Source organism: Salmo salar, chromosome 22, assembly GCF_965601325.2.
Source record: "Salmo salar chromosome 22, fSalSal1, whole genome shotgun sequence".
NCBI classification, from domain to species: Eukaryota; Metazoa; Chordata; class Actinopteri; order Salmoniformes; family Salmonidae; genus Salmo; species Salmo salar.
Window position 1 is genome coordinate 25,134,267 of NC_138312.1, and position 17,385 is coordinate 25,151,651.

The following is a 17,385-nucleotide window of genomic DNA, read 5'->3' on the forward strand; positions in this document are numbered from 1 at the left end:
CTCTATGCACTCGATATGTCCGATTTTAAAATAGCTTTTTGGTGAAAGCACATTTTGCAATATTCTAAGTACATAGCCCAGACATCACGGGCTAGCTATTTAGACACCCGGCAAGTTTAGCACTCACCAATATCAGATTTACTATTATAAAAGTTTGATTACCTTTTGTTGTCTTCGTCAGAATGCACTCCCAGGACTGCTACTTCAATAACAAATGTTGGTTTGGTCCAAAATAATCCATCGTTATATCCGAATAGCGGCGTTTTGTTCGTGCGTCCCAGACACTATCCGAATGGTAAAGAAGGGTCGCGCGCATGGCGCAATTCGTGACAAAAAAAATCTAAATATTCCATTACCGTACTTCGAAGCATGTCAACCGCTGTTTAAAATCCATTTTTATGCCATTTTTCTCGTAAAAAAGCGATAATATTCCGACCGGGAATGTCCATTTAGCTAAACAGAGGAAAGAAAACAAAGCTTTCGGTCGACGCGGGCACGCGCCTAAGCCCATAGTACTCTGATCGGCCACTTGCCAAAAGCGATAATGTGTTTCAGCCAGAGCCTGCCTCGATATCGTTCAGCTTTTTCCCGGGCTCTGAGAGCCTATGGGAGCCGTAGGAAGTGTCACGTTATTGCAAAGATCCTCAGTCTTCAATAAAAAGAGCCAAGATGAAACACAATTTGTCAGACAGGCCACTTCCTGCATGGAATCTTCTCAGGTTTTGGCCTGCCATATGAGTTCTGTTATACTTACAGACACCATTCAAACAGTTTTAGAAACTTTAGGGTGTTTTCTATCCAAAGCCAATAATTATATGCATATTCTAGTTACTGGGCAGGAGTAGTAACCAGATTAAATCGGGTACGTTTTTTATCCGGCCGTGTCAATACTGCCCCCTAGCCCTAACAGGTTAACTCTAATGAACTTATCCTCTGCAGCAGAGGAAACTCTGGGTATTCCTTTCATGTGGCAGTCCTCATGAGAGCCAGTTTCATCATAGGGCTTGATAGTTTTTGAGACTGCAAAAGTTCTTGACATTTTCCGTATTGACAGACCTTCATGTCTTAAAGTAATGTTGGACTGTCGTTTCTCTTTGCTTATTTGAGCTGTTCTTGCAACAATATTGACTTAGTGTTTTACCAAATCGGGTTATCTTCTGTATACCACCCCTACCTTGTCACAGCACAACTGATTGGCTCATACACATTAAGAAGGAAAGAAATTCACTTTCCACATATTCACTGTTAAAAAAAGCACACCTGTTAATTGAAATGCATTCCAGGTGACAACCTCATGAAGCTTGATAAGAGAATGCCAAGAGTGTGCAAAGCTGTCATCAAGGCAAAGGGTGGCTACTTTGTTTAACACTTTTTTGGTTACTACATGATTCCATATGCGTTATATAATCGTTTTTTATCTCTTCACTATTATTCTACAAAATGTTCAAAAAATAAAGAAAAACTCTTGAATGAGTAGGTGTGTCCAAACTTTTGACTGGTACTGTATGTGACAGGGACTCCAGACATTCACGGTTATAAATGGAAAGCCAGCCACACTGACGCCTTGCTCCCGGATGTGCTAAACACCTTCACCCGCATTGAGAAAAACAACATAGAGCCGTCAACGCGGTCCCCCGACGGTCACTAGGACTGTGTGCTCTCATTTTCCATGTCAGATGTGAGTAAGTAATTTAAGCATGTTAACCCAAGCCTTGTCCTAAAAGCATTTGCAGACCAGCTGGCTGGAGTGTTTACGGATATGCTTGAGCGGTATACAGTATATACCGTATACCGGGGTATTTGGAAAAAAACACGGGATGGTTTTTCAATACAGTCAAAACTATTTCTTCAAAGATTTTCCATAAATTACAATATTAGTAGCTACTTCATAAGTAAATACCTGCAGTCAACTTGTGCAATACACTACATTATAAAGCTTACTGTAGTTCCCCAGAACAGATGAGCCAGTCACGTGTTTGTTTGTTAAAGCACAATGAGAGAAAGCGGGAGATGGTGAGTCCATATCGTTATGTATCTATCGATGAATTTCTGTTGTGCGGCACACATGAGGTGATGAAGTTACACTTGTATGCAATTCACTACTAAATATTTGCCATCAGATATCTTATAATGGATTTCTGCCAGAAGTCAAAGAGCTCTGGATGAGTTATTTGTACAGTTGTAATTTATTCCTGCTAGCTTTTCCCCTCTGCTCCTTTCCTTCTGAAAAGCATGCATCACAACTTAGTTAATTTGCACAATTTCTCTAGTTCCCTTTCACTTGTAAATGTCCACACTCAACGAAAACGCCAATCGGTAGCAATTAGCTATGCTTGTATTACTTTATGAGCTGTATTTGCTTGTCTTTGCAATTAGTTTGTTAGTTTTCGCTCATTAGCATTTAGCTAACAGCGTCTATGTGATTCTGCTATTGGTCTGTGCTAATTTTATTAGCATTCTGGGAATAGATGCCCAATGGGATTTTCTTATGTTTTTAGCACCACCTTCTGTGCTAGCCGGTAATACCGTAAATCCTGGGATGAAAGAAGACCAATATGACAATATGATAATCTGGATACCACCCCAGCCTAATTACAGACATATTCACCTTTCAATATCACAGTCTTTTGTACCCACTTGCTTCAAGATGTCCACCGTTGTTCCTGTACCCAAGATAGTGAAGGTAACTTAACTAAATGGCTATAGCCGCGTAGCACTGACTTTGGTCATCATAAGGTGCTTTGCGAGGCTAGTTAAGGACTGTCACTTCCACCTTAGCCAACACCCTAAACATATCTCTCCATAAGATCCATGGAAGACATAATCGCCATTGCACTGCACACTGCCCTATCCCACTTGCACATGAGAAATACCTATGTAAGAATCCTGTTCATCGACTACAGCTCAGCCTTCAACACCATAGTTCCCTCCAAGCTCATCACTAAGCTCAAGGCCCTGGGTCTGAACCCCTTCCTGTGTAACTGGGACTTCCTAATGGGCTGCCCCAAGTGGTGAAGGTAGGCAACAACTCTCCGTCACGCTGATCCTCAGCACATGGGGCCCACAGGGGTACATACTCAGCCCCTTCCTGTACTCCCTGTTCATCCATGTCTGGTTGGCCCCCATGTCTCCAACTCAATTATCAAGTTTGCTGACAACACAAGAGTGGTAGGCCTGATTACCAACAACGACAAGACAGCCTACAGTGAGGAGGTGATGGCCCTGGTGTAGCGGTGCCAGGAAAATATCATCACTGACAAGCTGAATTGGTCCCTTCACACAGACAGCGTGTTGAAGAAGTCACACCACCGCCTCTTTGACCTCAGGAAACTGAATACATTCAGCTTGGTCCCTAAGACCATCACAAACTTTTACAGATGTACAATTGAGAGTATCCTGTCATGTTGTATCACCGCCTGGTATGGCAATTGCACCGTCTGCAACCGCAGGGCTCTCCAGAGGGTGGTGCGGTCTGCCCAACGCATCACCGTGGGCACACTGACTGCCTTCCAGGACATCTACAGCAGCCGGTGTAGATGGGAAGGACAAGAAGAAGATCATCAAGGACCATCTAGAAGGCTGGAGACAGTACAGGTGCATCAAGGCTGGGAACGAGAGACTGAGAAACAGCTTCTACTGTATTTTCAGGCCATCAAACACTCACAACTAGCCGGCCTCCGCCCAGTACCCTGCCCTGAACCTTAGTCACTGTTATAGCCGGCTATCAACTGGTAATCTACCCTGCACCTTAGAGACTGCTGCCCTATGTAAATAGTAATTGAACACTGGTCACTTTAATAATGTTTACATACCGTTTTACCCGCTTTATATATACTGTATTCCAATCATGGTTCATCATATATAACTACCACTGTACACACATTTTCTATTCATATACTGTCCATACTGTCTTTACACACCATTATATGTATATATATATATATTTATATTCCGGTTGTCATGTCCTGACCATGGTAAGCTGTTATTTTCTATGGTAGAGTAGGTCAGGGTGTGACAGTGAGTGTTTTTCTATGTTTTGTATTTCTATGTTTAGGTTCTAGTTTTCTATTTCTATGTTGGGTTTGTTTGGGTTGATCTCCAATTAGAGGCAGCTGGTCCTCGTTGTCTCTAATTGGAGATCATAATTAAGTAGGGTTTATTTCCACCTGGATTTGTGGGATCTTGTTTTTGTATTGCTCAGTGAAGCCTGCAGAATGTGACGTTCGTGTTTCTTTGTTTATTGTTTTTGCTTTAGTGTTCTGAGTTTAAATAAATATTTATCATGAGCACTCAACACGCTGCACCTTGGTCTACTCCTTACGATGATCATCACAGAAGATCCAACCAACACAGGACCAAGCAGTGTACCCAGGATGTAATGGCATCCTGGTCTTATGAGGAGATCAGGAGGAGTATATCCGGGGCTTGGGATAAAATAGTGTCAGGAGAAAAGAGCCTGCCAGGGAAGCAGGTGGAAGCAGCGAAGGAGAGGGACAGCTACAAAGTCGGGAAGGAAGGCTACAGAAATCCCAAGAACATTTTGGGGGGGGGGCACATGGAGCAGTCGGCGGAGCCGAGGAGTGAACCAGAGCCAATCCGGGAGAAGAGAGAGAATTTGGAGAAGAGAGAAATGGGAGAGTTGTTGAGTTGGTGGAGGATGCACAAGTTTTTCCCAAAGGAACGTGTTGTCAGTTTGGTGCCACCTGAGTCAGCTCCCCGTACTCATCCTGAGAAGTGTGTGGAAGTTCCGGAACAATTGATACCGGCTATACACACCAGGTCTCCAGTACGTCTCAACAACCCGGTACGTCCTATGCCTGCTCCTCGCATTCGCCCTAAAATGTGTGTCACCAGTCTGGTGCCACCTGTCCCGGCTCCACGCATCAGGCCTCCAGTGCACATTCCCAGTCCAGAGCTCCCTGAGACAGTCCCCAGCCCGGAGCCTCCTGAGACGGTCCCCGGCCCGGAGCCTCCTGAGAAGGTCCCCGGCCCGGAGCCTTCTGAGATGGTCCCCGGCCCGGAGCCTCCTGAGATGGTCCGGAGCCTCATGAGACGGCCCGCGGCCCGGAGCCTCCTGCGGCGGCCCGCGGCCCGGAGCATCCAGCGGCAGCCCGGAACCTCCAGCGGCGGCCCGCAGCCCGGAACCTCCAGCGGCGGCCAGCAGCCCGGAACCTCCAGCGGCAGCCCGCAGCCCGGAACCTCCGGCGATGATGCACGGTCCGGTGGCACAGAAGCAGAGGGATCAGCGGGCGGAGCGGGGTTACGCCCCGAACCAGAGCCGCCTCCTCTACTGGAGGATTCGCTGGATGATAAGGTTCTGGGTACTGCACCAGAGCCGCCATAGACACTTGTTACCCTCCTTACCCTCCCTTTTTGTTTTTTTTGTTTTTTGTTTTTTTAGTTGCATTCGGAGTCTGCACCTTTGGGGGGGGTACTGTCACGTCCTGACCATGATAAGCTGTTATTTTTTATGGTAGAGTAGGTCAGGGTGTGACAGGGGGTGTTTTTCTATGTTTTGTATTTCTATGTTTAGGTTCTAGTTTTCTATTTCTATGTTGGGTTTGTTTGGGATGATCTCCAATTAGAGGCAGCTGGTCCTCGTAAGGGTTTTTTTTCCACCTGGATTTGTGGGATCTTGTTTTTGTATTGCTCAGTGAAGCCTGCAGAACGTGATGCTCGTGTTTCTTTGTTTATTGTTTTTGCTTTAGTGTTCTGAGTAAAAATAAATATTTATCATGAGCACTCAACACGCTGCACCTTGGTCTACTCCTTATGACGATCGTCACACCGGTCTCTGGCATTGCTCGTTCTGATATTTGTTAATTAATTAATACATTTTTCTGGATTATGTGTGTATTCTTTTTTACATTTTTATTATTGCTTGATACTACCACATTGTTGGAGCTCGAAACAAACATTTTGCTGCAGCTGCGATAGTTTCTTCAAATCTGTGTATGTGACCAATAAGCTTTGATTTGATATTAAATCAGTTAAATATGTATTACCTATGGACAGTGCAAAAACTTCCCTCTGAGCACACACTGGTTGAATCAACGTTCTTTCCACGTAATTGCTATGAAATTATATTGAACAAACGTGGAATAGACGTTGAATTGACGTCCGTGCCCAGAGGGTTCCTTTTCATTTCCTCACCAAACACAGCTCTGAAAGCCAGGGCCAAGGGACAGGAGTGGATGACAGGTCCCAGGAGCAATTAGCTGGATTAAACTGTATAATCAAAAGATAGGTTCTGGGGGAAATACTTAAAATGTGTCCAGTTTTAGATTATTACATCCAACCAGGATATACGTATATTAGAGATAATGTTTTGAAGTGTTGACATAATTCTAACCATACGTGACATTTATTACAGTTTATCAACACATGTACTGGCTATTATTACTACTCTATAACAGCAGCTCTCACTCATACTACCCCAGGTTCAGTCTGCTCCAAGCAGGTTTATGAATGCTTTGAATTTCAAGTGTACTCCAATTAAAATCAACAAATGCACAATTTCTGTTCTCGACTCTCAGGGTGGTGAGGAGGAATGTCTGGAGAAGCTGTTTTCATCCCTATAAAGAACAAAGCTACTGGTAAATTAATGGCTTGAATCACAGCATAGAAAAACCTTGTCAAAATATGAAAGCCATTGACTGTTAGCAAGGCTTTCTCTGGGCCTACACCCCTCTGGGTCCAGAGTATTTTTACCATCAACATGTAACAACAGTAAAGAGGAGGCTGTTGAAATCATAATTTCAGCAATCTGTCTTGACAAGACAGATAATATCAGTATATCCTTATGAAATAGTTTTCCTTCCAAAAAAATTGCAATTAAGTATGTTAACAAGCAGCTTTTTTGTGATGGAATTGTGTGGGTGCGTCCCAACAACAGAATGGTGTGGGTGAATACCGGTCATTAAATATAATCATGTAAATAGACCTCTAATTGACCAGGTCATCCTTCTCTAAACTGCTGATTTGCCAGCTCATCCTCCACAAGGAGATGACATCATGTTCTATGAGGATATAGCAAGCATTTTTAAATGGTCTGTGTGTTTTTTTCTTCTTCTACAATTTATGTGAGATTTTCACTGGGAAGTTACTTAATATACAAGGGTAGAATTATAAACAGATTGAATGTGTATTATTTGCAGTATGCAGGCTGACACATAGGCACTTGTTAGCCATGATTTGTAAATCCTTTATAGACCCTAAACACTGGTCCTTCTGTGTTGGTTGAGTGTTTTTCTAGCTCCGCTGTTGTTGTTGTTCTAACAGCAAAACTCCAAAAGCTTCACACAGTTAAAGGGTGAGCGGTTAGAGCCTCCCCATGTCTATCAACACACCACGGTGAGAAAGGGAAACTAGCAGGAGGAGAAGGCCCCTCTAAAGGTGTGAAGGAGAAAATCTGGCGCTCTGAGGAAATTAAGTGTGCACACAGAGTGTAAATTGTACCTGTACCAGCAGCAGCTTCTCCTTACTGCACCACACTCCGCCCTCTACCATTTAATCTTTTCTCAGTAAACGTAATGTTTCTGTTTATCATATCAGCACTGCATCGCCTCCTCCAAGAACCTCCTCCAATACAGGACATCACGTGGCTGATTGTGTATAAATTCTCATTTGACTTCCTTAATTCAGGTTGACTTCTTCAATAACGGTTGTGAGTTAACTCAATTTAGCAACAGACAGCTCGATTAATTGCCTTGTCAGTCACTACACAATTAAGCATCAAATGGAAATCAGTGTTGTTCTGAGTAGATTTGTGAGGGACACATAAGGAGGCTCAGAGATTGAGTACGGCGATGGGGAAACAAGGAGAGAGGAGTGGGTTAGGGGTGCGATATTTCTGTTGTACTCACCCAGTGTGACCTCTGTCTGCATGGGCATGGACAGTGCTGGGTGCTTGACCTCACAGCTGAACATGGCGTCATTGTCCAGCTGGGGGTTAAGGGTCCAGGTGAGTCTGGCCTGCACCAGCACAGAGCCATCACTCTGGGAGATGTGAGTGTGGCTGAAGTAGTAGAGTGGGTCAGTGCTCTGGACCCAGCGAGGGAACTCCCGGCTCACAACTGTCTCTGGAATGATCTCCGTGGCAGGGCTGGGCTGCTCCTTCTGCTGCCGACCCTGGGTGTGCTGGCCCGGGGTCCAACGATGCTCAGGGCTCTCGGTGAACATGCGGGCTGGCCGGCCCTCGGGGTCCAACAGGGAGAGGGACCTCTGCAGCTTGGTGTCGTCCAGGTCTCTGCTGATGAGTGGCCTGGCACCCCGCACCCCTGCTGAGCCACCGCCGTCCTCGGCTGAGGGGTGGATGTAGGATATCACCTCTATCAACTCTCCATCCCGCTTAAAGTACACCTGAGAGAGAGAGAGACCGAGGGGAGAGGGGGAGAGATCGAGAGACAAACAAAAAAGCGGAAAGAGGGTTGAATTACAGTATATCCTTTCCAATTGTCGTATTACAACTTCAAGTTGTGATAATGGGATGTGGTTATTCAGTCACCAGTGAGCTGGTGAAGAGGAGATGTGTCAGGGGTTTGCTCGGTGCTGGTGTTCAGCAGGGATTTTCAATGATATTACAGGAGTTTCCTTACATCATGAGGATATAATGATCTCCGGCTGGTTAATCTCTTGACAGGAAATTCAAGCTCCTATTTTAACACATAACCTCCAGATATTAGCTTTAAAATCAGGATGCAGAGCTACTGCCCTTGGCATCGCTAGTTGTGAAGCTCCCTACTCATACCGTGATTTTTGATTTTCACTTTTCTTTATTTGAAGAGAAAAATGTCATCCGCAGTCAGTTACAGGACCTTTGGACATTTGGAACCAATTTGCACGAGAACAAAGTATCGTTACCCTATATTGTACATTTTACGCCAATGTTTCGATTTTCTGTAAAAGGGGATTGTTGAGGCATGCTTTGATTTGGCGCCACCTCAGGGGCTTTTCACTCTGCTGTGTAAATAGCAGTAATTTGTGTAAACAACTGTGACGTAAGGCCATGCTCCTGGGGATTGACTCTGCATGGCTCCATGTGAACAATAGGGAGAAAACAGACAACCAACACTCTTCCTAACATGAACACAACACTTTCAGGTTTATAGGCCTTCAGCTACAGCACATCATAGACAGTCCACAGCCATTGGTTAAACAACGATCAAGGGATTAAACTGACTCCTCCATATGGTGTACTATATCTCCTTGTGTAGCACAACAATGCATGTACAGTATCCATGCAAGTAACAAGATAATACAGTAGTACTACAGTGTATATTGTACAGTAGTAACACAAATAAAAATACAGAGCCTTGAATATAAACCAACTAATCAGTGCTGTGTTGACTGCACTGTGTAGGCCTATACCTGAAACATCAAGGGAGATTAAGAGCACTATAGGTTCTGGTATGTACTGACCTCAACGCCTCCTAAACTGACTCCGTTTAACAACTTTCACAACTCTAGAGTATCAGCTAATCATCGACCTTACTCCCACCATTACCTTCTGTACTACCTACCTGCACAATAAATCATCATTTTGTTTGGGTACTGTAGAAAACCAAATTGCTAAGAAATGTGGAGAAACAGGATAGTGTAATGAACTTGTGCTTGTTTGCTCTTCGGAAAAAATTGTGTGGGCTGTAAGCATTTAATTATGTCACTGGTGATGGAATGGCTGACTGCATTGACATTTAAGAAGTTGAATCTATAAATCACCTTGATTTGATCCAGAACATACAACAAAGACAAGCTCTATGATGTGTCATTCCTATTCAGAGAGGGGAAATATGATCAAGATTTGCAGAAGCAATGGCACATTTGATGCAGTCCCATCTTATGTATCTACTCCTGACCAGTGTGGGGCACTATCTCTCCTACTTTCCCAAACAATGAAGTGAGTGCTGTACCCATTGTAAGTCACAAGGACTCAGCCAATGCTGTAAAAACTAAGTGTAGTGATCTCCAAGGTTAATACTACTGTACATTCAGTTTATTTCTACTTTCTTTAATTACAATACTATACATTTTGACAGAGAAAACTGTTGTTCTCAAGGTTGTTTTGTACCGAAGGAATCATTGGCATGCCCTAATTTCCCTGCATGTACTCCAAGATAGTAAGAGTGAGGATACCTTGTGTAAGGCCTGGAGGTTTGCATCATATGAACCTCAGGTGCCAGGGAGAGAGCATCATTACAGATGTCTATACAATCCCATTATTATTTTCTTTTCTTATATATGTTATCTTGAAGTGGTTCAATAATTCAGGATTATTCACACACACGTACTGTATATACGTGATAGACGGTACTCTCTGGGAGATAGAAGGCTTTAAAAATAGTTTCAATGATTGAATAGGAATTATTCTGTATTTTATTGGTTTACTATACCCATAGCTTACAATGGAGAATGGATTACTACATAGTGGTGGGAAAAATACCTTTTGTTACATTTCATGCATTCCCTTTTATGAAATCCTCGGTCACATTATGAAAGAAATACACTGATTAATCTTAACGTTTCTTTAAATTTGTAAATACACCTTAGGTAGAAGAAATTGGAATTGATATCTTCATATTCACAAGTCAAACTGATCCACCTACCTAAAATACCTAACCGTCCAGTTTTCACTTACTTTAGGTTAGGCCTAATCAGCATGCTCAAGGCAATGAAAACCCCACTGTTATAGAGATGTCTTGAGCAGGCTACTTTTTTGGGGGTCAGCATATGAGTCTTGTTGCTGGCTGTAATTTAGACAGTGGGCAGTGGTAGCTGTGCTGTAATGAGAAGCTGTTTGTGGTTTTCAATGGTCTTTATGCATGGTCCTTCACAGTGGAATTAAGTGATTATCAATCACGCCTCTGTTCTACATCCCCAAATGCTTCAGACAATAGAGCCAGAGCACACCACCTGCTTCAGTCGGATTCGAGAGAGCTTCGACAAACAAACAAGGAAGTCATTCTGAACGCCCGCCAAAGCACAATGCATTGGTGGTGGTGAAATTAAGCTGGTGCGTGCGACATGAGGTAGGCTCTGCATTCCGCCTGTGAATAGACATTGATGAAAAGCACCTGCACTTCAGATAGTGCCAGCCTTAACCCCTTGGCCCTAACACCTCGACTCCAAAGCTCATTTGAAACATAACAATTAGCGTTGCAAAGCTACCGGTACCTTACCAAAGTTACTGGAATCTTCAGTAATTTTGGTAATTAACAGACAATCTATGGCAATCTATCATAACTTTGGTAATTTATACTTTAATAACTTTAAAAAAAAATATATATATATATATACATAGTATTAATTTTGTATATCTGTGTCCATATTGTACATGAGTGTCTGTAGATAGACCATATGGTTCAAGAGAAAATAGCCTAATTAATGAAAAAAACTTTTATTTTCAATTAACTCTGAACTCTTCCAACATTTTACTTTTTTCACAACTGCTACCAGTTTGATGCCAAAACATTTACTACAAATACATACTAAAATAAATAAAAGTGTAAAAAAATATATATAAATATTTCATGCTGAAACCCTCATATTAAACACCAATGGTATTCACTAAGTTGATGCTTTATATTTAGGATATTGTTTTACAGCTCTGTCATTCTATTTTTTATTTGAAAGTCATCTTATTTAACTATTTCATATATTTTGCATGTGATGAGGCCACAAAGAGGGCCAGAAAGGGCTCCTGAGTGGCGCAGCGGTCTAAAGCACTGCATCTCAGTGCTAAAGGCGTCACTACAGACCCTGGTTCAATCCTGGGCTGTATCAGAACCGGCTGTGTTTGGAGTCCCATAGGACGGCGCACGTTAGGGTTTGGTTGGGGTAGGCTGTCATGGTAAATGAGAATTTGTTCTTAACTGACTTGCCTAGTTAAATAAAAAGATGGAATTACAGACACCTGTAAAAATAATAAGTACCCAAAAGGGCCGCTAGATGTATTGTTATAGATTACATACAATCCTTGAAAAATACCCAAATTCTGGTAATTAACTGGCAAACTGAAGGTTTCCAGTAATATACCCTCCCTTTGCAACCCTAGTAACAATAACCCGTTCTCTTCACTCAATGGCTCAAATATACCTTAATGTTGCCACAATGAATCATTGTGCTGTCAGAAGGTGAGAGATAGAGAGAGAGAGCACATGAGAGTGAGACAGTGAAAGAGAAAGAAGCTTAATCATCTCTCATTATTAGCCGTCATTATCCTTCCCGTTTTCAATCAATGGTTACTTGTGCTCTGAGGATTCTGTAATGGATGTCATGAGAACTATTACTATTATGTGAATAGCTTGTTAAAAGTATCTAAAACGGAAGATGATGCACCTTCTACAGTACCTAGTGACAACAACACGCTTGTTCCTTGTATAATAAGCTACAAGCAGACAAATGAAGCGTTCTGGTGAATAACTGGTGAAAGAAAGGAATGCACAGTCAGTGCACAGCTCTTTGTATACAGCCATTGATTACGCTTACGTGTTACATTTTGTCTCAACCAGTGATGTAGTGGTACAGAAATATGTGGGTAAAACGATCGTTGGTTGCAGTGAAAGAATACATGTGTTTTCTGCAAATTATGGGTAAACTGTTTACTTGCATTTACCCTCCACTACACCACTGGCCTCAACCTAAAAAACTCCTGCCTAGAAACAAATGGTGGCTGAGCACATAAGCTGCAATGTGAAAGGATGTAGGCTAACCAAAACTGTTGACCAGTTAAATGGCGTTTGTATAAACACAGAACATGCTTTGATAAACATTTAGAAAAGCATCTAAGACTGGGCTTGCAAAGATATGACAGAAAATAGAGCTGACAACAGCTAGTTTTGTAATAAGATGCCAGGCAACAGCACTGACAAAGAGCAAATTAGTGTCATCAAAAGGCAGAAAGGCGTTTGAAGTTGCAGTCACAAAACCCAGGCCAATTCAGTATTCTCTCAGAAAAAAAGGTTTAGATTTGTTCTTAAAGGAGAATAACTGCTTGTCACTTGGTTTGTATCCTGTATGGTCATCCTTTGTACCTTTAGTTATAGGAACATCATTTCCCCCAGTTCATATCTGAGGTAGGAACTGGTCAACCCCCACAGTGACAAAGCCATATCCCACTGGGCACAGATGTCAATTCAACATATATTCCACGTTGGTTCAACATGAGATGGAAACAACGCTGATTCAACCAGCGTGTGCCCAGTGGGATGTTCCTAGTAAGTGACAAAATGTACCTCCACCATAGACCACTTAAACAGGTACAACACAAAAATAATGAACTGCCACGGCCACACTAAGCCATGCCTCCAATATAGTTTCCCAGTGTGCCTTGCCTTTGAGTGAATTGTAGAGTTGTTGAATTCATTCCATTTCAGGCACATCAGGCCTACAAGTGGGGTTGCAAGATACCCCGATTTTCAAGAAATCCTGGTTGATGGATTTCCTGCTTATTCCCTCTCAATTTCAGGAATCTTCCAAAAGGGAATTCTGGAAAACCTGGGAAATTTGAGAAAGTTACCAGCATTTTGCAACCCTGCTTGCAAGTTGCATTATACTGCTTGCAAAGTGATATGTAATTCCTACTGGAATCCAGCCAGAATTAGGATATCCAACAGTTGGAATTTTTATTCACCTGCAACCCTCATTCATAATGACTGCCGGGATTAGGAACATTGTGAGGAGACTACTTAAACCATTTAAACTGGAACAACTATTTCAGTAATGGGTGCATAAAATCTGATTAGATTAGTTTAGATTAGTTTAGAAAAATGTAAGTTGTTTATCTTTGTGTAGCATAAGATTAATCAATCAATCAATGTACATGTAAAAACGCAGATATTAAAAACAATTATAAAACATCTACGTGCAGTAGAGCATTCTAGGAAATATGATAATGATTATGGTACAAAGGGTACCAACTCAGTGACAAAGCCGTTTCTTGTATGTGGCAAAACATGTGCCACTGTACCTTATGGTGGGTACTGGGGGTAAACAAAATACATTTGTACCCTTGGAAACAGAAATGTAGCTTCACACCTTACCCCTTTCTTGAGAGTGTGATTATTGTACCTTCATATTCAAAATGTTGGGTACAAAAATGTACCATTACTCTCTTTATCCACACATGTGCCCTAAAAGGTACTGGACAGTACCATGTGAGATCCTTATGTTTTCCTCTGGTTAGTTTCTAATGTGCACATAAAAAGTATGCAAACATTGGAAATACTATGCTGGTGATTTCTTCTTATTTGACTTTTATTATTATTAATGCTTTCATCCACTGGACCACAGCACTAGATCTTTAAGGAGATTAAAAAGAGACATGTGCAGGATTGAGGAGTCGAGAGACACTCCTGTTATAAAATCTATCTCTGAACACTGTCAAAATTTGTTTATTGAGTTTTGATTTAGTCCTACAGCACTGGGCAATTCTGGCAGGGTGATTAACTCTCCACAGAGGCATTACAACGTCTTCTGGAGTCAACACAATTCTTCTCCACTACTTAGAATCATAGCTTAGCCATGTTACAAACCCAGACACATTATTCATACAGTATTTCAAGCACAGTTGCTTTGACTGAAATGGTTACATTTCCTTGGAGACGACTCTCCTGGTCAACCAGTTTCCGCCTCATAACTCTATCTGCCCACTCATACCTCTCGATCGTTATCCAGAAAAACGTAACATGAATGTTACTTGCCTCCTCTTAATGCTTGAACCTCTGAGTGCTTTTGTATTGAGTCCCTGATCTATGCTTGGGCTGGCTTAGTGATTATTTATTTTTAAAGAGATGGGATTAAATAATACTCAGTATAAAAAGGCAGGATTCTTGTCTAATTTCCCACAGCCTAACAGTTAAACAAAAGTTCAAAGGTTATTTAATGAATCGGTTGAATGATACATACAGTTGAATTCGGAAGTTTACATACACTTAGGTTGGAGTCATTAAAACTCATTGTTCAACCACTCCACAAATTTCTTGTTAACAAACTATAGTTTTGGCAAGTCGGTTAGGACATCTACTTTGTGAATGCCACAAGTAATTTTTCCAAAAATTGTTTACAGACAGATTATTTCATTCATAATTCACTGTATCACAATTCCAGTGGGTCAGAAGTTTACATACACTAAGTCGACTGTGCCTTTAAACAGCTTGGAAAATTCCAGAAAATGATGTCATGGCTTTAGAAGCTTCTGATAGGCTAATTGACATCATTTGAATCAATTGGAGGTGTACCTGTGGATGTTTTCAAGGCCTACCTTCAAACTCAGTGCCTCTTTTCTTGACATCATGTGAAAATCAAAAGAAATCAGCCAAGACCTCAGAAAAGAATGTGAAGACCTTCACAAGTCTGGTTCATCCTTGGGAGCAATTTCCAAACGCCTGAAGGTACCATGTTCATTTGTACAAACAATAGTACACAAGTATATACACCATGGGAGGACACAGCCGTCATACCGCTCAAGAAGGAGACACGTTCTGTCTCCTAGAGATGAACGTACTTTAATGTGAAAAGTGCAAATCAATCCCAGAACAACAGCAAAGGACCTTGTGAAGGTGCTGGAGGAAACAGGTACAAAAGTATCTATATCCACAGTAAAACAAGTCCTATATCGACATAACCTGAAAGGCCGCTCAGCAAGGAAGAAGCCACTGCTCCAAAACGCCAATAAAAAAGCCAGACTACGGTTTGCAACTGCACACGGGGACAAAGATTGTACTTTTTGGAGAAATGTCCTCTCGTCTGATGAAGCAAAAATAGAACAGTTTGGCCATAATGACCATCGTTATGTTTGGAGGAAAAAGGGGGTGTTTGCAAGCCGAAGAACACCATCCCAACCGTGAAGCACGGGGGTGGCAGCATCATGTTGTGGGGGTGCTTTGCTGCAGGAGGAACTGGTGCACTTCACAAAAGAGATGGCATCATGAGGGAGGAAAATTATGTGGATATATTGAAGCAACATCTCAAGACATCAGTCACGAAGTTAAAGCTTGGTCTTCCAAATGGACAATGACCCCAAGCATACTTCCAAATTTGTGGCAAAATGGCTTAAGGACAACATAGTCATGGTTTTGGAGTGGCCATCACAAAGCCCTGACCTCAATCCTATAGAAAATTTGTGGGCAGAACTGAACAAGTGTGTGCGAGCAAGGAGGCCTACAAACCAGACTCATTTACACCAGCTGTGTCAGGAGGAATGGGCCAAAATTCACCCAACTTATTGTGCAAAGCTTGTGGAAGGCTACCCGAAACGTTTGACCCAAGTTAAACAATTTAAAGGCAATGCTACCAAATACAAATTGAGTGTATGTAAACTTCTGACCCACTGTGAATGTGATGAAAGAAATAAAAGCTGAAATAAATCATTCTCTCTACTATTATTCTGACATTTCACATTCTTAAAATAAAGTGGTGATCCTAACTGACTTAAGACAGGGACATTTTACTAAGATTAAATGTCAGGAATTGTGAAAAACTGAGTTTAAATGTAGTTGTCTAAGGTGTATGTAAACTGAAGGGTAAAAATGACCTCAGTAGGTTTTAACGGGATATGTTAGGGCATAAAGTAAATTAACAAGCCCAATCGAATCAATCTCTGTGATTAATCTAGTAGCCTTCTATAATGATTAGCATATTGTAAATCTGAAAGCACGTACCACTGCATTTAACCATGGCAAAGCGACTGGAAACATGGCCGAATACAAACAGTGTTGTTATTCCCTCCGTAAGGCAATAAAACAAGCAAAGTGTCAGTACAGAGACCAAGTGGAGCCGCAATTCAACGGCTTAAACACGAGACTACCGTTCAAAAGTTTGTGGTCACTTCGAGATGTCCTTGTTTTTGAAAGAAAAGCACATTTTTTGTCCACTAAAATAACATCAAATTGATCAGAAAAACAGTGTTAGTGTTGTAAATGACTGTAAATGTAAATGACTCAGGAGGCTGAAAAAATGTGGCTTGTCACCGAAAACCCTCACTAACTTTTACAGGTGCACAATTGAGAGCATCCTGTCGGGCTGTATCACCGCCTGGTACGGCAACTGCACTGCCCACAACCGCAGGGCTCTCCAGTGGGTGGTGCTGTCTGCACAACGCATCACCGGGGGCAAACTACCTGTTATCCAGGACACCCACAGCACCCGATGTCACAGGAAGGCAAAAAAGATCATCAAGGACAATAACCCCCCCCCCCGAGCCACTGCCTGTTCACCACGTTTCCATCCAGAAGGCGTGGTCAGTACAAGTGCATGAATGCTGAGACAGAGAGATTGAAAAATAGCTTTTATCTCAAAGCCATCAGATTGTTAAACAGCCACCACTTGCACAGAGACGCGGCTGCCTACCTATAGACTTGATATCATTGGCCACTTTAACTTCTTTGG

At 42.1% G+C, this 17,385-nt stretch overlaps 1 protein-coding gene across 2 annotated transcripts in view; it reads right to left on the reverse strand.

Moving 5' to 3' along the window:
- igsf21a (immunoglobin superfamily, member 21a) overlaps nucleotides 1–17,385 on the reverse strand; it is a 266,508-nt gene that overhangs the window by 21,344 nt on the left and 227,779 nt on the right. For both annotated transcript variants that reach the window (XM_014166637.3, XM_014166636.3), the window contains exon 6: nucleotides 7,866–8,361. In XM_014166637.3, coding sequence (XP_014022112.1) covers nucleotides 7,866–8,361 — 496 coding nt within the window. The remainder of the gene's footprint in view (nucleotides 1–7,865; nucleotides 8,362–17,385) is intronic.